General features: G+C 42.5%; 1 protein-coding gene across 6 annotated transcripts in view; it reads right to left on the bottom strand.

Moving 5' to 3' along the window:
• Positions 1-245: 245 nt before the first annotated feature.
• Positions 246-26,334, bottom strand: part of ralgapa1 (Ral GTPase activating protein catalytic subunit alpha 1) — a 259,513-nt gene continuing 233,424 nt past the window's right edge. For 2 of the 6 annotated variants that reach the window (XM_078562770.1, XM_078562769.1), the window contains exons 37-39: positions 18,570-18,725; positions 11,973-12,131; positions 269-474 (exon numbers count right to left, since the gene is read on the bottom strand). In XM_078562770.1, the coding sequence (XP_078418896.1) occupies positions 334-474; positions 11,973-12,131; positions 18,570-18,725 (456 nt within the window). In that variant the 3' untranslated portion in view covers positions 269-333. Of the gene's footprint in view, positions 475-11,972; positions 12,132-18,569; positions 18,726-26,334 lie in introns of all 6 variants that reach the window. The other 4 variants (XM_078562768.1, XM_078562766.1, XM_078562765.1 and 1 more) reach the window with 4 other exon arrangements.

Consider the following 26,334-nt stretch of genomic DNA (forward strand, 5'->3'; position numbering starts at 1 on the left):
ATGGGCTAAGTTGATTGATTTCACATTTTTCCAACTGTTCTTCATATGCTCAGAAGGCTCCTTTATGCTTGTTAGAATAATGAACTAATTACCTTTCTTCCTTCTAAAAACATCTTGCAAATATATTTTTCACAGCTTGGTTCCCAATACAGTGCATGAAATTTCAGTTTTACCTTTGTCCCCCACAAAAATAAAGACTCAAACATGTGGATTCTTCTCCCAGACGCTAGCAGAGGCATTAAAAAACGAAGAAACATAAATCATTAAATCCATCTTACTTAAGAGGTCTTCGAAGAATAGAAGGGAGCATCTTGATGAAAGGAAAAGATATTTTTAAAAAGGATACAAATTTTGATACAGTGGAATTAGTGATTTTAGTGCTCGACTTGCATTCATTGCTGTAGCTCGGACCAGACTTGGTAGAACTTTCCCATCCACGATTGCACCATCAAACAGTGGACCAAAAAATGGCACCTGTTTGAAAGATTACTTGGTTCAGTTTTACAAATTGATGTATCATCTATTACTGCAATAAGTTTAATAAGATTTCTGATAGCCACATCTAGTTTAAAAAAGACTTATTATGCTTCAATAGAAGGAAATTAAAATAGTAACTGATAAAAGATAAAAAATATCTAATTTAAGTCTAATTTTTCTTTTGGCTATTTGAATGGAATGTAGCTCACCTCTCATCTCTATAGCCTCCTCCTGTTCCAAACTCTTCTAATTGGCTGTTTGAGCATCCCCAATACTTGCTCCGCCATTGTTGGCGGTGCTTTCAGCTGTCTTGGCCCTAAGTTCTGGAATTCCTTCCATAGCCCTCTCCCTCCACTTTTAATATGCTCCTCAAAACCTACTCTTTGATCAAGCTCTTGTCCTGATATCTCCTTCTGTGGCTCAGTGTTTTTATTGTTATTACTTGTTCAGCACCTCTAAGTACTTTATTGCGTTAAATATGCTAGATAGAGGTAAGCTGTTGTTAACTCTGGGCTGTGTTCTTTCTTCAGAAAATAGAGGATTAATACACAGGTAACATGCGCACTGAAAGATACAACTGATGTTGAAGAATAGTTCCAAGTCACAGTAGATTGGAAAGCAAATGGAGCATATTCTTCATGTGGATGCTTTTTAGGAGAATGCAAAGCATACCTAATGTATTTATTCCTTCAACCTTCACATACATTTGGAAACTACGCCAAGGAAATAGAAAATGGTGCTAGGATTAAGAAATGTACTCTTCAGGCCCGCGAGCAACACAACAGTGTTAAAGCACTGAGCTATGAAATGGAAATAAAGTTTAGTAAAAGCATGTGTTCTGCTTCAGGTCACTGCCCTGCAGCTGGCCTCTACAGGACCATATTGGTCCAAGAAGCAGCTGCCATACAAGTAATTACCACTATTTGTCTCTGGTGGATCCTGTGCCGCCAAAGAACAGTACACAGGGATATGAAAATTTACTTACTTTGCTAAACATCCTTTTGACAATAGGCTAATGTATAAAATCATGTCACCAAAAGAAATTAATTGCATTAAACAGCAGAGATCTTTTGTCCCAGTCGAAGATTAGAATCAATGTCTTTTGCAAATCAACTAATTGATTATTCCATTCAAATGGAAGCAACATTGTGTGGCAAATAAAACATTGGCATGTTATGCCCTCAGAAAATAGAACACAACTTAGAATCATTCTCATGCTATATTCTTTTTCCCTGAACCAAAGCTCTTCATTTCCAGCCACGAATGATGGTAGACAATTAGACAACTGATCAGAGAGGAGGGTCACAATGTAGCCTCCTTTTTCACTCATACAATAGGGGGGGGGTTAGATAGGGCAAAGACCACAGAATAAAGAATTGTTTTATATGAGTCCAGAATCAAAGTCCAATGGTGTATTCCTTCACAGAGATCGACAGGCTGAAGACTGACGCTGGATAATTCACTTTTCCAGTAGAGATGACTTCCACAATGGGACAGAGGGGAGGCAGTAGCAGAGTGGTAATGTTACTGGACTAGTAATCCAAGCACCTAGGGTAACACTCTGGGGACCCGGGTTCGAATACCACCACGGCCGATGGCGGAATTTGAATCCAATAAAAAATATAGAATTGAAAGTCTCATGATGATCCTGAAACTACTGTCGATTGTTGTACAAATGATCTGGTTCACTTAAATCCCTTAGGGAAGGAAAACTGCTGTCCTCACCTGGCCTGGCCTACATTTGACTCCAGATCCACAGTAATGTGATTGACTCTTAAAGGCCCTCTGAAATAGCCTAGCAAGCCACTCAGTTGTATCAAACCGCTACAAAGTCAATAAAAAGGAATGAATCCAGCATCGACCTGGGCACCAAAAACGACATACGGCAAACTCAGCCCTATCGACCCTGCAAAGTCCTCCTTACCATCATATGGGAGCTTGTGCCAAAATTGGGAGAGCTATCGCACAGACTTGTCAAGCAACAGCCTGACACAGTCATATTCACAGAATCATACCTTACAGGTCATGTCCCAGACACCATCACCATCGCAGGGTATGTTCTGTCCTACTGGCAGGACAGACCCAGAAGAGGTGGTGGCAAAGTGGTATTTAGTCGGGAGGGAGCTGCCCTCAACATCAACTCTGACCCCCATGAAGTCTCATGGTATCAGGTCAAACATGGGCAAGGAAACATCCTGCTGGTTACCACATACTGCACCCCCCCATCTGACTCCTTTCAGCTGATGAATCAGTACTCCATGTTAAGCACCACAGGGAGCACCAAGGGTGGCAAGGGTGTAAAATGTACTCTGGGTGGGGACTTCATGCCCATCACCAAGAGTGACTTGGTAGCACAACCACAGACTGAGCTGGCCAAGTCCTAAAGGACCTAGCTGCTAGACTGGGTCTGAGGCAGGTGACGAGGGAACCAAGAAGAGGGAAAAACATATTTGACCTCATCCTCACCAACCAGTCTGCCACAGATGCATCTACCCATGACAGTATCAGTAGGGGTGATCACTGCACAGTCCTTTTGGAGATGAAGTCCCATCTTCACAATGAGGATACACTCCATCATGTGCTGTGGCACTACCACAGTGCTAAATTGGATAGATTTTGAACAGATCTAGCAACTCAAGACTGGGCATGCACGAGGTGCTGTGGACCATCATCATCAGCAGCAAAATTGTACTCAATCACAAACTGTAACCTCATGGCCCGGCCTATCCCCCATTCTACCATTAACTCCAAGCCGGGGGATCAACCCTGGTTCAATGACAAGTACAGGAGGGCATGCCAGGAGCAGCACCAGGCATTAATAAAAATGAGGTGTCAACCTAGCGAAGCTACAACACAGGACTACTTGCATGCCAAACAGCATAAGCAGCAAGTGATAGAGCTAAGTGATTCCGCAACCAAGGGATCAGGTCTAAGCTCTGCTGTCCTGCCACACCCAATAGTGAATGGTGGTGGACAATTAAACAACTCACTAGAGTAGGCGGCTCCACAAATATCCCCATCCTCAATGATGGAGGAACCCAGTACACCAGTGCTAAAGATAAGGCTGAAGCATTCGCAGCAATGTTCAGCCAGAAGTGCCAAGTGGATGATCCATCTCAGCCTCCTCCAGAGGTCCCCAGCATCACAGATGCAGGTCTTCAGCCAATTCGATTCACTCCACGTGATATCAAGAAACGGCTGAAGGCACTGGATACTGCAAAGGCTATGGGCCCTGATAACATTCCGGCAATACTACCGGAGACTTGTGCTAAAGAACTTGCTGCGCCCCTACCCAAGCTGCACCAGTACAGCTACAACATATGCATCCACCCAGCAAAGTGGAAAATTGCCCGGGTATGTTGTGTACACAAAAAGCAGGACAAATCCAACCCAGTTAATTACTATCCCATCAGTCTACTCTCCATCATCAGTAAAGTGATGGAAGGGATCATCAACAGTGCTATCAAGCGGCACTTGCTTAGCAATAACCTGCTCAATGACGCCCAGTTTGGATTTTGCGAGGGTCACTCAGCTTCTGACCTCATTACGGCCTTGGTTCAAACATGGGCAAAAGAGCTGAACTCCAGAGGTGAGGTGAGAGTGACTGCCCTTGACAGCAAGACAGCATTTGACAAAGTGTGGCATCAAGGAGCCCTAGCAAAACTGAAGCCAATGGAAATCAGGGGGAAAACTCTCCACTGGTTGGAGTCATACCTAGCACAAAGAAAGATGGTTGTGTTTGTTGGAGGTCAATCATCTCAGTTCCAGGAAATCACTGCAGGAGTTTCTCAGGGTAGTATCCTAGGCCCAACCAACTTCAGCTGCTTCATCAATGACCTTCTTTCCATCATAAGGTTAGAAGTGATGATTGCACAACGTTCAGCACCATTCACGACTCCTCAGATACTGAAGCGGTCCATGTCCAAATGCAGCAAGACCTGAACAATAACCAGGCTTGGGCTGACAAGTGGCATGTAACATTCGGACCACACAAGTGCCAGGCAATGACCATCTTCAACAAGAGAGAATCTAACCATCACCACTTGACATTCAATGGCATTACTAGAATCCCCCACTGTCGACATCCTGGGGGTTATCATTGACCCAAAACTGACCTGGACTAGCTATATAGATACTGTGGCTATAAGAGCATGTCAGAGGCTTGGAATCCTGCGGCGAGTAATTCGCCTCCTGACTCCCCAAAGCCTGTTCACCATCTACACGGCACAAGTCACAAGTGTGATGGAATACTCTGTGCTTGCCTGGATGAGTGCAGCTCCAGCAACAGAAGCTTAACACTATTCAGGGCAAGGCAGCCCACTTGATTGGCACCACACCCACAAATATTCACTCTCTCCACCACAGGTGAACAGTGACAGCAGAGTGCACCATCTACAAGATGCACTGCAGAAACTCACTGAGATTCCTTAGGCAGCACCTTCCAAACCCACGACCGCTGCCATCTAGAAGGATAAGGACAGCAGATATATGGGAACACCACCACCTGGAAGTTCCCCATCAAGCCACTCACCGACCTGACTTGGAAACATATCACCATTCTTTCACTGTCGCTGGGTCAAAATCCTGGAACTCCCACCCTAACAGTACTGTGGGTGTACATACACCACAGGGACTGCAGCTGTTCAAGGTGGCAGCTCACCAACACCTTCTCAAGGGCAATTAGGGATGGGAAATAAATGCTGGCCTAGCCAGCGACATCCACATCCCCTAAGTGAATAAAAAAAACAATAGGCACGTACAGATGAATTAGTGTTGTAGGCAATGGTATAGAAGTCCCATTAGAAACAGTGTAAATAGGGGTCAGGGATTCACCTGGACTGAGCCCTTGTTCTGAGCTGCTGCTTGCTAGATGGAAGATGGCAGACTAAGCTTTGCAACTCCACAAGACAATATTACTCATTTTGCTAGCTGGGGTGGGAGGGCAGAAATAGGGCCATGTCACATGGCTCCTACCTCTCCACTTTGACAAAAGATGTGTATCCCTTTGTCTGGGTCCTTTGTTCTATCAGGTGAATTAACACCGGTTGGGCAGGCCTGGCTTGTGAAATGTAGACGGCCTTTAGTTCCCTTTGAATTTGGTCTCTGCAGCCCTCAGGGATCATGAAGATCTCTTCATAAATAATGAGATGTTAGCTTCTCTGATACTGCCAGAATGGCTTCAGTCATTTTAAAGTCTTCGTCCAGTTTTTAAAATTTTAGGAAGTAGCCATTATCATATAGATATATTCCATAAAAATATAGTGAGAGGTCTTAGCTCTATTACAGGTGTGTTTTTGAGTGCAGGTTTCATAATATTTCTATGGGGGAAAAATGGGAAATGTTGCCCCTTAACTTGGGAAGTCAAGAAAATAAGGTGAACAGTGAAGAGCACCCCAGCTGCTGAGACTTTTGCACTTGTAGAGGCAGTTGTCATGACATTCTTTTTATCTAAAACATTAAGGGAAATTCCATATGGGGAAATGACGAAGGAAATGTCCCAATAGAATGTTATATAGTCAATTGTTTCCTTTGGCATAACGTACACCCCACAAAGAGCGTGAGTGAAAAAGAATTACGAATTGATATCGTAAGTCAAAACAAAGGGAGGAGAAAAAGGAAATCTCTAAACTCAAACTGGCCGATAAAAACCATCAGTTGTCAGACTGTTTCACCAAAAGGAAGGTTTCTAGTTAAAAAAATTATTGGGAGTATTGGAAGAGGGACGAATCAGGATGACAGTCTTGAAAACGTGTATTTATTTCTCAGTCTTCAGTTTTTTGTCTGAAAAGACAATGCACTTTTTAATTTAATCTGTTAATGTTGGAATCATGCTGCAATGGAGTGCATGCTTTATGTTTTTAATTGACAGCAGCTGCCAACAACTGCGGAAAGAATAGGGAATTATTGCAAGTGTATAAAAAACAGTTCACATCGGGTGGAGGGGTGGGGTTGGGTGGGGGTAGAAGCAGACTCTGCCTTTACACTGTAGCCTTGAGAATAAACTTGGATTAAGGAAAAGACTGGCTTCAGATTCATCCTCTCCTCAATGTAGGAACGGTGACTGTAATACATCACTGGCTTGGCCAGCATTTGTTGCCCATGAGAAGGTGGTGGCAGTGAGCTGCCTTCTTGAACTGCTGCAGTGCATCTGGTGCAGGTACAAATGCAGTGCTGCTTGGAAGGGCGATCCTGGAATTTGATCCAATAACAGTGATAGAGTTCCAAGTCAGGATGGTGAGTGGCTTGGAGGGTTCCCTTGTGTCTTTTGCTCATGCCCTTCTAGGTGATAGAGGTCGTGGGTTTGGAAGATGCTGTTGAAAGAGTCTTGGTGAGTTGCTGCAGTGCATGATGTATATATTACACTTTGCTGTCGCTGTGCATCGGTGATGGAGCGAGTGAAGGTTTAAAGTAGTGCCGATCAAGAGAGCTGCTGTGTCTTGGGTGGTGTCGACCTTTGATTGTTGGAGCTGCACTCATCCAGGCAAGTGGACAGTATTCCATCACACTCCTGACCTGTATCTTGTAGATGATGGACAGGCTTTGGGTATTCAGGAAGTGAGTTACTCGCCTCAGAATTCCAAGCCTCTGACCTGCTGTTATAACCACAGTATTTAAATGGCTGGTCCAGTTCAGTTTTTTGTCAAGGATATTGATAGTTGGGGATTCAGCAATGGTAATGCTATTGAATGCCAAGAGGAGATGGTTAGATTCTCTCTTGTTGGAGATGGTTATTGCCTGGCACTTGTGTTACCTGCCACTGATCAGCCCAAGTCTTGTTCAGGTCTTGCTGCATATGCACATGGACTGCTTCAGTATGAGGAGTTGCGAATGGTACTGAATATTGTGCAATCATCAGCGAACATCTCCACTTCTGACCATGTGATGGAAATACTGTGGCCACAATAAAAGGTTAGGGGCTGCGTATTTCCATTGCTATTCTGTATATCAGTTAACAGTTGAAAATCATGTTGGTGGCAGAAAAATGGTACAAGAACCTTAAAGATCGAGAAACCCAATTTTTGAAATAAAGTTTCTTCCATAGCCTTGTACTGTAAAAGAAGTTAGAACTGATTATTAAGAATCTGAAAACTGATTCCAAGTTTTATTCTCAAGGCCGAGAAATACTGCACACAAATAGAGAAAAGCAACTCGATATGGAACTCTGAAATTATATAGTCAAAATAAGATAATTGAAGGCTATTTTGGCCAGAGTGTGAAAACAGGCACTAAATGAATACAATGCAAATAAAAAATAGCCTATTTGAAAGCCTGGACTGGACTTAGCACACAAGTTAATGCTTCCTGATTACCATTATTTGAATTTGCATGAAGGTGCTAAAACCAACACCTGCAGGATTAGCACTCAAATGCTGATTAGGCACAGTTTCACTGAGCAATAAATGTGTGCTGAAGCAGGTTAGGCTCAGTTGGCTAGATGGCTAGCGTGTGGTTCAGAATTACATCAACTGCGAGTGTCTATGGTGAAAAGAAAACTGGGCATGTGGGAGTGACGCTCCTTCTCCATTGCGGGTAAGAACCTGGTCATCAGGAGTGAGGCACTCTCACTGTTGCTGTACGTGGCGCAGGTCTGGCCCATTCCAGAATCCTGCACGATGGCGATCACCTGAGCCATCTTTCACTTTATCTGGAGGTCGAAAATGGATCGTGTCCACAGGGACGCGATGTACAAGCTTCTAGATAAAGGGGGAAAAAACGTGCCCAACATCACCCTCACACTGATGGCCACCTTTGTGTGCGGCTGCATCAAGCTGTGCGTAGACCCTCGGTACACAAACACCAAGTGTCACTATGTGCTGAGGTTCTACCTGTCCCCGGTGTTGCGAAGGATGGGTCTGGCCACGCTGCCGCAGAACGCTCCAAGTAATTGGACCGCGCCGTACATCTTTGACCACAAGTCCATCAGGCAGTGGTCGGCACGTAACGTCTTAGAGGCCCTGCGGGAGAAGGAGAGGGTGGATCCTGTGGGATGGTTCCCCGAGCAGACTGTCAAAGTCATTTGGCAGAATGCCTCATCACCATAACTTTCCAACAAGCACCAAGATGTAGCTTGGCTGGTGGTGAGAAAGGCCCTCCCCATCAGATCCTTCCAACACGCCAGGAGTCTCACCCCCTCTGCACGTTGCCCTCGAGGTGGCTGTGGTGGGGACGAGACCGTTGTTCACCTCCGTGTGGATGGTGCCTTTGCAAAGAAGGTCTGGAGAGAGATGCAGTGGTTTCTGTCGAGGTTCATCCCGAGAGTAGTTCTGTGACACAGGACTCTGTGCTCTACGGGCTGTTTCCAGGGACACACCGAGACAAACATCAACTGCAGCTGGAGGATCATCAACTCGGTGAAAGACGCTCTTTGGTCTGCCCGAAACTTGTTGGTCTTCCAGCGCAATGAGTTATCCCTGACCGAGTGTTGCAGACTGGCACATTCCAATTGTCCAGGACTACATGCTGAGGGATGCATTAAAGCTTGGGGCAGCTGCCGCAAAGGCGCAATGGGGAAAGATCGCTGTCTAAGACCTTTCTGCCACAGTGCACCGAGGGACTGGGAACTGTTGAGAGCCCCTCGGGCTGTACAGTTCAAAATGAATGTATGCAATGAATACTAAGTGTATTATAAATGTATTGAAGCACCTCAGAGTGCAACATGATGTATGTTGATAACTCCAATACCATTGTCTGATTGTCTGCATTGACCATATTGAAATGATTGTAACATTCATTGATTGTATTGATGCACCTTGTGATACATATGTAAAAGTTGAATCTGATTGTACTTATGTGAAGGTGATTTTGAAATGGTTTGGAATGTTCTTCCAGATATTTTATGAATAAAGTATATTTTTCAAAAAAAAAAAATCAACCGCATGGGTCCAATTCTCATTCCTGCTGAGGTAGACCTCGCCCTGCTCCACGCTTGATGTGGAATGGCAGTCCTCAAGCCGTATAACCAATTGTCTCCAACAGAGAGAGGTGCCTACAGTCCCTTATTGACTATGGCTAATTATCTACCTACCTATGTGTAGGCTTCTTGCACTCATTCCCACTGAAGGTGCATTGTATGCTGGCTAGTGAATAGTGACATGTTGCAGGATGGCTCGGGGACCGAGGTTCAGGGCATACAAATTCTTAGGCACAGCACTGGAGGCTCAGAGGAGAGCTCTCCTGTATTTGCAAAGGGAAAAGATGCCATCCTACCTTCTTGTACCTCTCTCCTGCAGCAGCTGGTGCTGCGCTGTCTGGCCTTATACTCTCCTTCCATTCTGCATCTAGTCAAGTGGGACCCCTAGTAAGCACACCTTTTCTCCTGGTGACTCCTATAAAAGGTGTCCAATAAGGTGGAGTAGGAGAGCAAATATTCTTTTGAGATGAAGTGCTCAGAGAATTTGAATAATAAACATTGGTAGAGTGTTGAAGTCTTGACAAAGTGTCCCAGAAAGTTTCTTTCTCTTCTCAGCTGCAACAGCAAGTTAACATGAAATGGCAAGCATCCCTTTAAGCAGTGCTTGAAATCGACATTAACACCATTTTTACTTTTAAACAGCTGGTCGCTATTGAAGCAGATATTAAGCATTAGCCATCAAAGTGCCATGCAACCTCTTTCATGAGTGTCAACAGCCCTTAACAAGACTATGGGCAGCCATTCCTAATGCAGCCATCAACTCCTTACCAAGATGGCATCTTGCACTAAACTGGAGGATTGTTAACACTTCAATGCACTGGCAAAAACTCCCCCTACAGTCTCCAGTAATTCTGCTCCACTGGCATAAAAATAATAATATTCATATCTGGAGGTTGAATGTTTGAAAAAAAAATCAATGCAAACAATGTGGTTTTGTAATTTAAGAATATTATAAATGTTACTTTGTTTTAGAACACAAAGTTATTGCATATGTGGCTATTTCTGGGATGTACCCAAAATAAAATGCTGGATTAAAAATATTCAATTGCTTAGGAGTGGCTTGAGAAATTCTGATTGTCTCCGGGATACCTGTAATAATGGGTGGATCCAAAACACAAAGGGTGGAATTTCAGTTCAACAGTTTCCAGTTTCTTGGCCCTAACAGGATCCTCTTCACCATGGACGTACAATCCCTCTACACCTCCATCCCAAAACAAGACAGTCTGGCTCTTCTCCACTTCTTCCTTGAACAGAAGCCCAACCAGTCTCCATCCACCACCACCATTCTCCATCTGGCTGAAATTGTTCTCGAATCGAACAACAACTTCTTCAACTCCACTCAGTTCCTCCAAATAAAAGACATTGCTATGGGTACCTGCATGGGTCCTAGTTATGCCTGCCCTTTTATGTGGGATATGTGGAACACTCCTTGTATCATTCTTACTCAGGACCCCTCCCTCATCTCTTTTTCCAGTATATTGATGACTGTATCAGTGCTGCTTCCTGCTCACACCCTGTGGAGAGGTGGTGGCATAGTGGTATTGTCACTGGACTGGTAATCCAGAGACCCAAGGTAATGCTCTGGGGACAGGTGTTCAAATTCCACCATGGCAGATGGCGAAATCTGAATTCAATAAAAATCTGGAATTAATAGTCATAGAAGATGCAGCATTTGCTCTTTTACCTCTTCTCACCATCCAAGGATCCAAACACTCCTTCCAAGTGAAACAGTGATTTATTTGTACTTGCTTCAACTTAGTATATTGTAATCACTATTCATGATGTGGTCGCCTTTACACTGGGGAGACCAAACATAGACTAGGTGACTGATTTGCAGAACACCTCTGTTCAGTCCACAAGCATGACCTTGAGCTTCCTGTTGTTTGTCATTTCAATTCCCCATCTTGCTCCCACTGGCCTTTCTGTCCTTGGCTTGTTACAGTGTTCCAATGAAGCTCAATGTAAGCTCGAGGGGCAGTACTGCATCTTTTGACCATTCTACAGCCTTCTGGATTCAACATGTAGTTCAAATATATTTGATCATAACTGCTGCTTCCATCTTGTTTCATGTTTTTCTTTGCTGGTTCATTTGTTTCTCGTTTCTTTCTTTCTTTATTCCTTCACTTTGCATTCAGCAGCTGCTATCCAGCCATTCACACTTCACCTGGACATTTCTTTTATTTCTTTACCTATCACATTACGCTCCCTTTCATTTTTGTACCATGGAACCTTCTGTGATTAAAGCTCTTTGATCACAGACCTTTCCTTTTGTTCTTTCCCACTCCATCCTCCTTTCATTTTCATTTCTATCTTTCCTGAGTTCTGATGAAGCATCACTGACCTGAAACGTTAACTCTGTTTCTCTCCACTGATGCTGCCTGACCCCCTGAGTACTTCCAGCATTTTCTGATTTAATTTCAGATTTCCAACATCTGCAGTATTTGGCTTTTGTATTGTTGCAGCAATAAAATAACTTGTGTTACATTTTCACAAACATGATTTCATTAAAATAGTGTGCAAAATATTTTGGTATTATAATAATTCAGTTCTATATAGATATAAACACACTGGAGGATTTCCTTACCTCAGGCTTCTTCATTATGTGGATACTGAACATATAATTTTTCATTGGATAAATAACAATGAGGACATCACCAAACTCTGTGGGAATAATTCCTCTTCTGTAGTCTCTTGTATGCTCTGACCAGACTATGTGCACTTCATCATTCCCTAGGTGTCTTAACTGCCCAAAATAAAAGAGAGAAGGGTAGAGCAGAAAAGCATAAATTTCAATATTAGATAATGTGAGCAACTACACAAAAAAAATCATTACTCTAGCCTTAGCAAATGACCTCTATGGTTGGCCATTGCATTTTTTCTGGTTTGCACCAATAGGTTCAGAGAACACACATACATATGACATGGTGATGCATGAAAAATGATTACTTAATGTTCTTCCTAATTATTCTAGGAGGACCAGGGATATGCAGATAACAAAGATTTTTTAGTCTGAAACAAGAGCTAAGATAAAAGTATTATGTGGGACATAAATGTGGGCATCTCAGTAATTCAGTTCCATGCAGCAATAGGAGGCAATGAAGGTAGGTGTTGTGAGCATATATTCCTGGAAAGGGTCCCCAGCACCATGGACATTTTAAAGATAAGCCGTGCAACTGACCAACAGCCATAGTGTTGGATCAAATAAGGTTGAACACACCAGACCGCCATGCAACTGAGAGCAGCTGGAATGGTATATGAACATTTTCAGTTTAAGCAGTGGCTTCCATAAAGATTTCTCTACCAATGCCTGTAAGAAAAGGCAAATTATACTAGCAAACAGGCCTAGAAAAAGAAAATGTGTGTAGGCATCCTTCAAGTTTATGACAGTCATAGATTTGCTACTGACAACCAAAGAAAAAAAATGTGGTGATAAATTGGTTATATAGCAAAAAGGTTTAAGATTACCCAAAGTGTGAATTTCTTAAAATAGATGGTGTCCAACTGATGTACTCCGGCAGAGTGATATAGATCTTAATTTTTGTACAAAAGTAGGGTAAATTGTTGAAATAATTCTACCTACAAAAGGTTTCATTTAGCATCGAATTACAATTTTATACAAAAATCCAGACCTTGCCATAGCTTCACAGGTATTTTATCAGGATCTGATATCACTGATTCATGAATTCAAGTTCATCCTCCCTCATTTAATTGCAAGTGATAATTGTGAAAGTTTGATTCAAAGCAATACGAGGAGATATTTAGAGGGAGAGAGAAAATGAGGGGGGTGCCGGGAGGGGGGTCAGAGGCGAGGGCGCCAAAGGATGGGAGGGTGGGCTGGGACCGCAAGGGTGCCAAATTGCATGGGGGGGGTACCAAAGTGGGGAAGGAGGGGGTGTCAAGGGGGGGATGCGCAAAAGGTCGGTGGGGGGGTGGGGTGAAGAGAGAGCAAAAGGGTCGGGGGGGGTGGGGAAAGGAGAGCAAAAGGGTCGGGGGGGGGTGGGGAAAGGAGAGCAAAAGGGTCGGGGGGTGGGGTGGGGAAAGGAGAGCAAAAGGGTCGGGGGGGGGTGGGGAAAGGAGAGCAAAAGGGTCGGGGGGGGGTGGGAAAAGGAGAGCAAAAGGGTCGGTGGAGGGGGGGGAAAAGGAGAGCAAAAGGGTGGGAGGGGGAAAGGAGAGCAAAAGGGTGGGAGGGGGAAAGGAGAGCAAAAGGGTGGGAGGGGGAAAGGAGAGCAAAAGGGTGGGAGGGGGAAAGGAGAGCAAAAGGGTGGGAGGGGGAAAGGAGAGCAAAAGGGTGGGAGGGAAAGGAGAGCAAAAGGGTGGGAGGGAAAGGAGAGCAAAAGGGTGGGAGGGAAAGGAGAGCAAAAGGGGAGGGCAGAAAGGAGAGCAAAAGGGGAGGGCAGAAAGGAGAGCAAAAGGGGAGGGCAGAAAGGAGAGCAAAAGGGGAGGGCAGAACGGAGAGCAAAAGGGGAGGGCAGAAAGGAGAGCAAAAGGGGAGGGCAGAAAGGAGAGCAAAAGGGGAGGGCAGAAAGGAGAGCAAAAGGGGAGGGCAGAAAGGAGAGCAAAAGGGGAGGACAGAAAGGAGAGCAAAAGGGGAGGGGGAAAGAGGGAATGTGTGGGGAGGAGAAAGAGGGAGAGGGTGGGGAAAAAGAGAGAAAGGAGGGAGGGAGCTGAGGAGAGTTGGGGTGAGAGTTGAGGTAGGAGGCAATGAGGCAAGGGTGAATGGTGCATAAGCTGTGTTATGTGAGGTTGTGTCCAGATTCCATCTTGTATTGAGGGCTCCTTAGTTTAAAAGGCAGTTTCTGGATAGATGTTGAGATATGTCGTGCCTGGAAAGCCCAATCAATTCTATTTTCCTACTTCCAAAAATGCCCAGTTTTGTTACTTAACTTCAAAGTTTGATATAAAATTAAGTATAATATTTAAATCACAATGGCATGTTTAATTTTAAAATGGTGACAGAAATATATCTAAGCACCCTAGTGCAACTATCCATGACCTGCTAACCCAGCTTCTCATGAAGGCCACGCCAGGCTACGAAAGAAAATCACATTACTTTATTAGTCAAATCAACAAATCACAATTACAGCACAAAACACACTTTCCTACTTCTGCTTGTAAATCCCTCCCAGGTGCCAATGTGGTGTTGAACTTTTATTTGTTTCAACATTTTCATGTCTTTATATTTTTTATATGCATTTGAGACCTGTTATTTGTCTTGTGTTGAAGCATGTATTTTTCTGTGCCTTAAATAGTACTTAAGTAAAGATTTAGTTTTTAGCATGACTTTTCTGCATAACCCTAAAAAATCATTGCCAATAGCAAAAGAACTTGAAGAAGAGGCATACGGACTCGAAACGTTAACTGTTTTTTCTCTCTCCACAGATGCTGTTAGGCCCGCTAAGTTTTTCCAGCATTTTCTGTTTTTGTTGCAAAAGAACCCAGTTTATAGTGCAAAGAATTTTCTTTCTTGACTGTAACCTATTCTAACCCAATAAGATGTATTAAACTAATTACTGAAATCAACCAGTTATGCTGCAATAATATTTCAGCTACTGCTTATTGATAAATACGGTGAGTAGATTATCACCCCCAAAGATGTATGTTTGGGTGAAGAGGTGACAGCCGAATTATGCCCTATCATTCATTCATAACAGAATACAAGTTTTAAGGTTCAAAGCAGAACAAAACTTCAACTCATTAGCATAGCATTTATAAAATTCTGTAGAAAAATACCAATACAGATGGTCATTTACCATGGTATAATGGGTGGATGAAAAAATGTTTCCACAGCGCATCTAAAATCTGTGCTTGTTTTCCCACTATATTCATTTACTGTAAATGCTCAAAAGATTAGACAATCCATCCAACTATTGATCAATTCCTATATTATATTAAGTATAGGTAATGAAGATAGCTCCAAGAAAGATCCAGCAAAATCCAATTTTTCAAATAATGCCAGAAGGGCAAAATGATTAATCAAATCACTGACAGTCGGAGGTTTTAATGCCTTAGTCTGATAACATTTGTCAATGAATGTGATTCAATACCATTCAACCAAAGCGTACAAATAGTAGCCACACAAATAGGAAACTCTGACCCCAAAATTTTAATAGTAGCTCGCTAGTGCATTGTATCAACATTGATATGTTAAATGACGAAAACCATTGGCCTTACTGTCCATCTCCTATCTCCTAACTAAATCCCTCCCCGTGCCAAAAGGTTCCTTCCGAGGAAAGGCAATGGTAAAGCAAGTTAATGCACTGCTTCAGGGAAAGAATAGGTGTGGAATACAGTGCCTTTTTGTTTCATGCAGGCAGGTAAAAATCTAGTTTTAAGTGCAATGTTACCAAAGGCCAGGTGAGTAGGTTGTCTGCCACGTGCATGTGTTATTAGAGCAAAATATGTATGAAAATATAATTTAACAATTAAACACAGTTGAAATTTCCTTCGAGCACAAAACCTGACTCCTGATGGAAAATAATCATGCAATTTTTTATGGGAGTTTTAGTCTCCAAGTTAATACTGAAAGCTACATTTTTCAATATTTATATTCTGAGGCAATGTTAAAAAATAGTTTGTCATATTTGCTAAAGGAAAAATAAGCTGATTTTCTCAGACAGTGCTAGTAATGCCGTATAAATACAGTACTGCATTATAACAAATCCACCAATGAATTCTTAAGTCAGAAAATGAGAATTTCTGGATTCCTGCTATTATGTTCTATTGCAGTTTAGGTGTAGTAAAATAATCTGCAGTAACATTCCACTTTTAACGCAGAAGTCCCAAGGCACTTCACAGGTAAAGAAAGAAACGGGTGTTGGCTGTTTGTGGGGGAGAGATGACCAAAAACTTAGCTTTAGAAATGGGTTTTATGAAGGCTTTTCAAGGTGTAGAGAGAAGTAGAAATGTAGAGGTGTTTTTTTTAAGTAAATTCCAAAGGATTGAGGTGAGGGACAGAGTAATTGAACACTGACAAATATAAACTGTTCAGACAGCCAGCATGGATTTGTAAAGGGCAATAGATCATGTAATAGATGAGTGTGCTAATAGATGTTATTTATATAGACTTCAGAAGGTATTTGATAAGGTTCCACACAAGAGCTACTAGCAAAAATAGAAGCACATGGAATCAGAAGGAACCTTTTGACATGGGGAGGGATTTAGTTAGGAGATAGGAGACGGAGGGTAAGGATAATGGGTATGTACTCTAATTGGCAAGGTGGAACTAATTGTGTTCTCCCAGAGATCTGTACCGGGGCCTCAGCTTTTCACTATACTTATAAATTACTTTGATATAGAGCTCTGCCTTCACCTAAGTCGCTGACAACACTTGTTAGCACAGAAAGTAGTGTAGATGGGAGCAGATAGTTGCAAAAGGACATCAGTAAATTTTCGCTGAGAGAGACACATTGCCGAAGTTTTTCACCTTGCAGTTATCAAAGCAGAAGCAAAAATGCCAAATTTCAAATGATCACAATGACCTTTTCTACAGGAGTACTACAGGTAATTCAAAACAGACGCAAGGCTTGAACATATTCCTTTTGTTTGCAGAGAGTGGGTTCCTATGTATTAATGTATGTCACCTTGCACCTTTTTTCAATTACTTGGGAGCTTGGGGAACCTGTAGTTCCCCGTTGCTTTCTCCATGGCAACGCCTCAGTCAATCAGAGTCAATCTGCCAACCAATCAGCACCCTGTAGTAAAAATAGTTGTGATTGTTTGAAATTTGGTATTCTTGTGTTTGTCCTGTGAGCGCAAGATGAAAAGCTTCAGCAACATGTCTCTCTTTTCAGCAATATTCAAGTTCTGTACTGCCAAGTGACTAATTGATAGATTAAGTGAGTGTGTAAACTGTGACAGATGGAGTTCAACATGGGGAAGCCTAAGAGCATTTACTTTGGAGCCAAGAAAGAGAGATGACAGCATTTACTGAATGGTCTCAAGCTTTGGGAGTCCAAGTACAGGAATCACTGTCAGATACAAAAAGTAATTAAAAAGGCTAATGAAATGTCAGCCTTCATCTCAAAAGGGCTACACGGTCCGAAAGGGTGGAAAGCATGAAATCCCATAAATAACCTTTTGAGGCCTGTCTATGCCTTAAGGCATAAAAGTAATGAGACTTTCTTCTGTGGTCTTTCCTCTTAAGCACCACATTTCAACAATTGCAGTAAGCTACAGCACATATCAATTGATAGCTGTTTTGAGTGCCAGCAGTGTGTCCGATTGCTAAACATGATGGCAGTTGGAGGTTGTTTATTAACTTGTTGATTGATTCTGACAATTTCTTAGCCAGATTGGGGCAGATGATTGTCTGTTGTCAATATCAATTTATAAAATGGATAACAGGCTTCAGCAGAGGCCAGGACAAAGATAATCACATTTGCCTTTCCTCACTGGAAAAGGGAACTCTTGTCTGTTCAAATAATTCTCTAAACAACAGCCATGATGAGATTTAAAAAGTGTGTGGAATTGTGGTTGTGGAGTATGACTCCAAGGCAGAGTGTGCTTACTATAATACTGGTAATTTTAATTCCCTTTGCCATTCTAAACTTACACAGTTAAAATTCTCCACTGCAATCTAAATAGAACTTAATTGGTGCCACCTCAGAACCACTACTCTCAGCCAAAATAATGTTCAGCTAGAAGGAAAATGGGAGCGATGGTGCATTAACAGTGTTTGTTCCTGAATATTCTTTGAGCATTTTCCTCCTGAAGCCCGGGTGATATTCAATTCTTTCCTATCCCCAATTCCTAATGGGAATTGAGGGTGAGGGAAAGGAGGCAGAATTGATGAACTCACTAATTAATACCATGCTTACTTTGCAGATACAGCATATCATTACACAACTGATATTACCTAAAATAGCTTACTTAAATGGATAAAATATGAGGAACTCAAATTAATGAATTTTAAAATAAGTTAATCAGAATTTTAATAGATAATTTCATTATAGTAGCAACAAGCCAGCAATGAATAATCAATTGGTACAATATCCAATTTCAAAATCAGACACACCCAATTTCAAAGCATGGATACATAAAAAAAAATTACTTAATTTCGGATTTTCTTTAAATATATTAATTTACTAATTTAGAAAAAGCGTTAAGAGAATATATTTTTATATATATATATATATATATATATATAAATACATTTTTAAAATATATTTATTGCACACGGTACCTTTTTCGTTAAAGAATCATCTGAATCAGAAGGCATTCTTGTAGATACATGAAATATTACTTCTGCGGTAGAGGTAGCAAAATATGGAGTTGAGAGTCCAGTGCTTTTATTTCTTTGCAGGCCACCCATGAAGCCACAATGATTAGTAAGGTTAACCTTAAACAGTAAGAGATGAGAACACGAATAAAAAACCTAACAATATCATGATATGCATTACTTATCTCTTTGTTGAGGCCAGAGAATGATAAATGGCATTAGAATATATTACAATTATTAGTATATATTTCCAGTTCCCTGGCCCCAACCGCTTCCTCTTCACCATGGACGTCCAATCCCTCTACACCTCCATCCCCCACCAGGATGGTCTGAGGGCCCTTAGTTTCTTCCTTGAACAGAGGCCCGTACAATCCCCATCCACCACTACTCTCCTCCGTCTGGCTGAACTTATTCTCACACTGAACAATTTCTCCTTTAACTCCTCTCACTTTCTCCAAATAAAAGGTGTGGCTATGGATACCCGCATGGGCCCCAGCTATGCCTGTCTCTTTGTGGGGTATGTGGAACATTCCTTGTTCCAGTCCTACTCCGGCCCCCTCCCACAACTCTTTCTCCGGTACATCGACGATTACTTCGGTGCTGCTTCATGCTCTCGTCGGGACCTGGAAAAATTTATTAATTTTGCTTCCAATCTCCACCCCTCCATCATTTTCACATGGTCCATCTCTGACATTTCCCTTCCCTTCCTTGACCTCTCTGTCTCAATTTCTGGTGATAGACTGTCCGCCAATATCCATTACAAGCCTAGCGACTCCCACAGCTACCTCGACTACAGCTCCTCACACCCCGCTTCCTGTAAGGACTCCATCCCAATCTCTCAGTTCCTTCGCCTCCGTCGCATCTGTTCTGATGATGCTACCTTCAAAAACAGTTCCTCTGACATGTCCTCCTTCTTCCTTAACCGAGGTTTTCCACCCACGGTGGTTGACAGGGCCCTGAACCGTGTCCAGCCCATCTCCCGCGCATCCGCCCTCACGCCTTCTCCTCCCTCCCAGAAACATGATAGGGTCCCCCTTGTCCTCACTTATCATCCCACCAGCCTCCGCAGTCAAAGGATCATCCTCCACCATTTCCGCCAACTCCAGCATGATGCCACCACCAAACACATCTTCCCTTCACCCACCCTGGCGGCATTCCGAAGGGATCGTTCCCTCTGGGACACCCTGGTCCACTCCTCCATCACCCCCTACTCCTCAACCCCCACCTATGGCACCTCCCCAAGCCCACGCAGAAGATGCAACACCTGCCCTTCACTTCCTCTCTCCTCACCGTCCAAGGGCCCAAACACTCCTTTCAAGTGAAGCAGCATTTCACTTGCATTTCCCCTAACTTAGTCTACTGCATTCGTTGCTCCCAATGCGGTCTCCTCTATATTGGAGAGACCAAACGTAAACTAGGCAACCGCTTTGCAGAACACCTGCGGTCTGTCCGCAAGAAAGACCCAAACCTCCCTGTCGCTTGTCATTTTAACACTCCACCCTGCTCTCTTGCCCACATGTCTGTCCTTGGCTTGCTGCATTGTTCCAGTGAAGCCCAACGCAAACTGGAGGAACAGCACCTCATCTTCCGACTAGGCACTTTACAGCCTTCCGGACTGAATATTGAATCAACAACTTTAGATCTTGAACTCCCTCCTCCATCCCCACCCCCTTTCCGTTTCTTCCCCCTCCCTTTTGTTTTTTCCAATAATTTATATAGATTTTTCTTTTCCCACCTATTTCCATTATTTTTAAATCTATACCTGTAATGCCCTGTCAGTCTTTCCACCCCACCCCCCACTAGAGCTGTACCTTGAGTGTCCTGCCATCCATTCTTAATTAGCACATTCTCTTAGATAATATCACCACCTTTAACACCTCTTTGTTCCTTTGTCTGTAACATCTTTTGATTATCTGCTCCTATCACTGCTTGCTTGTCCCTACAGCTACCGCCCCCCCAAACATCTCTCCCCCCACGCCCCCCCACCCCCAAACCTCTCTCCCCCCACCCCCCCGCACCCCCACCTTAAACCAGCTTATATTTCACCCTTCTCCTAATATTGCTCAGTTGAGGAATTGAAACGTCAACTCTTTTCTTCTCCGCCGATGCTGCCAGACCTACTGAGTTTTTCAAGGTAATTCTGTTTTTGTTTTGGATTTCCAGCATCCGCAGTAGTTTTTTGTTTTTATATTAGTATATATTCATGCTCTATCTCAAATCTGAGACTTATTCTTTCATGGGATGTGGGCTTTGCTGGCAAGGCCAACATTTGTTGCCCAGCCTGAAGTGCCCTTGAACTAATTTGCTAGGTCATTTCAACCACATTGCTGTGGGTCTGGGGTCTGTAGGCCAGGCCAGGTAATGATGGCTGATCTCCTTCCCTAAAGGAGAGTAGTGAACCAGATGGGTGTCTACGGCTATTGATGATAGTTTCATGGTCACCATTACTGAGGCTAACTTTCAATTCCCGATTTTATTAATTGAATTTAAATTCCACTAGCTACAATGTTACGATTTGAACCTGTGCCCCCAGAGGATTAGCCTGGGCCTCTGGATTACTAGTCCAGTCACATCACCATTATGCCACTGTCTCCCCAAAACTACGATAATTAAGTTTCTATGTGGAAGTAATTTAATTTTTTGTACTTTAGATGGTTTAACATTACGCAGCTGAAGGAAACTGGAATGATAAGGGCAAAGAAATCATTTCTGGTAGCCATCGGGAACATGGGATGACAGAGGAATTGTGCCAACAGCAATTAGGATATTTCCCATAATCTAAGGCAATTTCCAATACCACTGCTTCATTTCAGAATGCAGGTCTTTGAAGAAAGTGAAAAGGATGACTCAGCAACATCACAATGTCAGTCGCTATGAAATACAGACAGGTTCCATTCTCAGTGCCTGGCAGCACAGAGGATTTTCAGGCACTGATGCAATAATTATACCTTAAACCATTGGTGGCCACAGCACCCCTGAGAAGTCAAACATTTCTGCTCTGGTGTCACACAAATAATGTAACCGATGTCTCAGTTAATGCTGTGGGGCTACTCTGGTGGAGAAACCTGTGCATGTGGCCCAGAACTTCTGATTTCTGGACAGTTGTACCCCGGGGGTATCCCCCAAGATGTGCTGGGGGGCATGTCGGAGGTCCCCACGCACCGACTACATGGGAACTGCCTGGGAAGTTTGGACTTCCAACGAGCAACAACCCTGCATCTGGAACTCTATGAAACTCAGGGACTTTGGAGATTACCAGAATAGTTACCCCAGTAAAAGTTAGAAGGATTAAAGCCAGTTCTAATTCCTGATTAACTATACTACGAACCCCCCGACTCCCCACAGGAATCTTCTCTCCGTAGCTTGTCAAAGTGGCTTTGGGACATTTAAACTTGCCGGAATACCGCAGCAAGCGCTGGAAAAAGGGAGAGTAGCTTGGCTTCTCCCAACCCTCGTACGCTAAGAAGGAAGGACTCCTGAACGGGTATGCATTTCCGAGGAGGCCAGTCCAGGCAAGAAATGAGGAGCTCTGGTGCAAGCTAAGTAAATAGGAGTGGAGTGGCAATCCGACAGTGACTGCCACTCCTCGGAAGATTTGGCTCAATAAGTTTTTATGACCAGAATGCTTATTTCTTATGGGATGATGACGGGCTCATTTGGAGTACTTGAAAATTTTCTGCAATGAGAGCTAAAGATCGTTTTCTAATGCTTAAGCTCTTGAGAAGTTATTCCAGTGAAACTAATGACTCTGCCTCATTAGGTTGGATTGGAATCGAGTAAGATCAATATATCTCAAACGTTATATCTTTTCATATGCCACCAGCATTGGCCAATCTCTAAAGATAGAAGACTAACAAAAGTCATTGAACCATAGGTTCATAGCTGTGGCTGAAAAATAGCTTAAAGGGCAGGAATAGCAACTCAGCATTCCTGGTTACAGAGTTTTCAGACAGGATATAGAGGGACTAAAAAAAATTCAGTAGGGGGGCGGTGTCGCAATATTCAGTAAAGAAGTAATCACAGCAGTGAGGGGGGGATGATATGCTATAAGGATGTCAACTAAGGTAATGTGGGTTGAACTGAGGGAAAAAAGGGGCAATCACATTCCTGGGAGTATACTATATTCCCACAATCAGAGGGAGTTACAAAAGTGAAAATGTTGACATGTTGCTAATAAGTGCAGAAACAATAGGGCATTTCAATTATCCTGATATTAACTGGGATAAAATCATCGTAAATGGTATAGAGATCACGCATAATTCTGAAAATGCATTCAGGAGAACTTTTTTGCAAGCCCAACTCTGGCATTTCTGGACTTAAGTTTAGGGAATGAAGCAGGTGGAAGGGGCATGAGTGAGAGTGCATTTTAGTGGTAGTGATCATAATTCAGTTAGATTTAGCATAGTTACGGAAAAGGATAAAAATAAAAGTAAAAAATTTTAATTGGGGAAAGGCCAATTTTACTAAGCTGAGACATATGTTTTTTTTTCCCCAAAAGGTGAACTGGGAACAGCTACTCAAAGGTAAATCAATATCAGAGCAAAGGGAAGCATCCAAGGAGGAGATAGAGAGGGGTTCAGAACAAATATGTTCCCAGAATAAAACGGTTACTCTCAAATCTAAATCCCCTTCCCATCTTCAGTTGCCAAAGAGCAAACAAGGTAGTATATGGCAAAAAAAAAGGAAGTTTACGGCAGATAACGAGAACTCAATGTTGCAATATATAAAGTAGAGGTGAAATTAAAAAGGAATTAGGAAAGCAAAGAGAGGGCAAGAAGAAATAGGGCAAAGGAAAACCCAAAGGTGTTTTACAAGTAAATGATGAGTAAGAGGATAACTAAAGAAAGAGTAGGTCCTATTTGAGACCAAAAATCATACCTGAGTGTCAAGGTTCTTAATTAATGCTTTACGTTCATCTTCACAAAAGAAGGCAGGGGCAAAATGCAGACATTATAGTTAAAGAGTGTGAAATATTGGATGGGATAAACATGGTAAGGGGGAAAATTAGTAAGGAATTTAGCATCTTTGAAAGTAGATAAATCACCAGGCCTGGATGAAAGATTTTCCATTCTGCTAAGAAAAGCAAGCGGGGAAATAGCAAAGATTCTGACCATCAGTTCCAATCCTCTCTGGCTACAGGCATAGTACTGGAGGATTGCTAACATTATACAGGTTTTTAAGAAGGGAGAAAACTCTTGAAAAAGTAATTACGGGCCAGTCAGCTTAACCTCAGTGGTGGAAAAATTATTGAAAAAATTCCAAGGAACAATGTAAATAGTTATTTCGAAAGATACAGATTAATAAAGGGCACTCAGTCTGCAGTTAAGGAAAAATAGTGTCTAACTAACTAGACTAATTTTTTGAGGAAAGCACAAGTAGGGTTGATGACGATAGTGTGTTTGATGCAGTCTACATGGATTTTAGCAAGGCTTTTGACAAGGCCCCCTTTGGCAGACTGGTCAGAAAAACAACAGCCCATGAGATCCAAGGACATGTGGCAAGTTGGATGCAAAATTGGCTCAATGGCAGGAAGCAAAGGTTAATGGGACAGGTGCTTTTGAGACTGGAAGGCCGTTTGCAGTGGGGTTTTGCAGGGCTCAGTACTGGGTCTCTTGATGTTTGTGGCTTACATCAATGTAGGGCATGATTAACGAAGTTTGCAGATGGTGCAAAAAATTGGCTGTGTGGTGGATGAGCAAGCAAGCTATCGACCAGAGTAAGGTATTAATGGACTGGTCAGGTGGGCAGAGAAGTGACAAGTGGAATTCAATCTGAAGAAGTATGAAGTATTATATCTGGAGAGGGCAAACAAGGCAAGGGAATATGCAATAAATGGAAGAATACTGAGGAGTGTAAAGGCACAGAGGGACCTTGGAATGTATACCCACAGATCCCTGAAGCTAGCAGGACAGGTAGATAATACAGTTAAGAAAGTGTATAAGATATCGTACTTGTTTTATTAGATCGTACTTCTTTTATTAGCTAAGGCATAGAGTACATGATCAGGGAGGTTATGCTAGAACTGTATTAAACTCTAGTTAGGACACAACACAGGCATACTGCATACAGTACTGCTTATTACAGGAAGGATGTGATCACACTAGTGGGGGTTTTGGCAGGAATGGAGAATTTTAACTCTGAGGAATTAGGGTTATTTTCTTTGGAACAGAGAGGCCTAGAGAGAGTGGGTAGGAAAAGCCTATTTCCATTAGCACAAAGATTAATAAATATATGCCCTCAGTTAAAGTAATTGGTGGATGGATTACGTGGTAGTTAAGGAGTAATTTTTCCACTCAGATGGTGGTGGGGTCTGGTACTCAGTTCGTGAAATAGTGGTAGATGCAGAAACCCTCATTATTTAAAAAATACTTGGATGTCCACTTGAAGTGCCGGAACCTACAAGGCTACGAAACAAGTGCTGGAATGTTGAATTAGACTGGATAGCTGTTTTCAGCAGGGTCAGAAGCAATGTGCTAAATGATTTCCTTCTGTGCTTGAAATATTCTACGTTTCTATATTACTAGATGATGGCGGGAGGAAGAAAATAAGGTAAGGAGCAAGGCTTGATATATCTATAAAGCGCCTTGCACAGTTCTTAGGACATCTTAAAGTGCTTGACAGATAATTACTTTTGAACTGCTGTCATTGGACAAACATGGCAGCCAATGTTTTCTCAACACAGCCCCACAACAGGACATAAGGGTAATGACCATTAAACTATTTTCAGTAGCCTTGAGTGAGGCTTGAATGTTGGCCTGGACATTGTACTTCAAATAGTACCAATGTTACGTCCACCTGAATAGACAGATATGTTGTTTAACATCTCATCTAAAAGTGAGCACCTCCAACAATGCAGCAATCCCTGTACTACACTGAAGCATAAGCCTATGTGTTCTCATCTTCTAGTCCTGGAGAACAGCTCAAACCACTGTTCTTCTGATTCAGGGGTAAGAGTGCAACTAGCTGAAAATGGAGAACCAGATCACAAGTTTAAATAATGCTAAAAATTTACCAAACTACCCCAAGAAAGTAATTAAACAGAAAAGGGGGAAAATGTGAAATATGTCCCATTGTGCATGAACTTTTTCCTATGATATAGCCACACTTTACTGACCACAGCAGAAAGTGGAGAAAAAGAGGTAGGTGTCCTGAGGTTTGCACTGAAGCCTATGGGTGGTGGCTGCCCTTTCCTTCCTTTCTTCTCTTCTGAATGTTATACTGTTGATGGGATTGCTCCACAGATGCTAGGAGCCTCTAGTACCTTAAGGGCCCCATCTCACGTATGCACATGGAAAACAAATACCAACTGTGCCAAAAGTCTGCTTGATTGGGTGGAAAAGACAACTATGTTGTGGAAGAATCTCATGCTTTAGTCCATATAATAAGAGGCAATATAGTTTATGGCTTGATTATTTTGGATGAGTGTCGTTACTGCAGCATCATCCTGCATGTAAAAAGTAAAATAACCTACTTTTCCAAGGGAAAAGTCAAACTAGCCAATAGCGACTTTTTGAAGCTAGTACTTACAATTTTCAATGAAGGGATAATATTTCAACAAAGAAATCAATATTGTTGCAAAACACCTCTGGATGAACCGAGGTAAAGATGTTGACAAGGTATCAAGATACAATTGATAAAGATTGGGAACTTTTCTTTCTGGGAGTTCAACAGGAATGACACTGTTAAGGATTACAGAATAAATAATAAACTGGGGGCTAGTTAATGGTGC

Source organism: Cetorhinus maximus, chromosome 18, assembly GCF_964194155.1.
Source record: "Cetorhinus maximus chromosome 18, sCetMax3.hap1.1, whole genome shotgun sequence".
Taxonomy (NCBI): domain Eukaryota; kingdom Metazoa; phylum Chordata; class Chondrichthyes; order Lamniformes; family Cetorhinidae; genus Cetorhinus; species Cetorhinus maximus.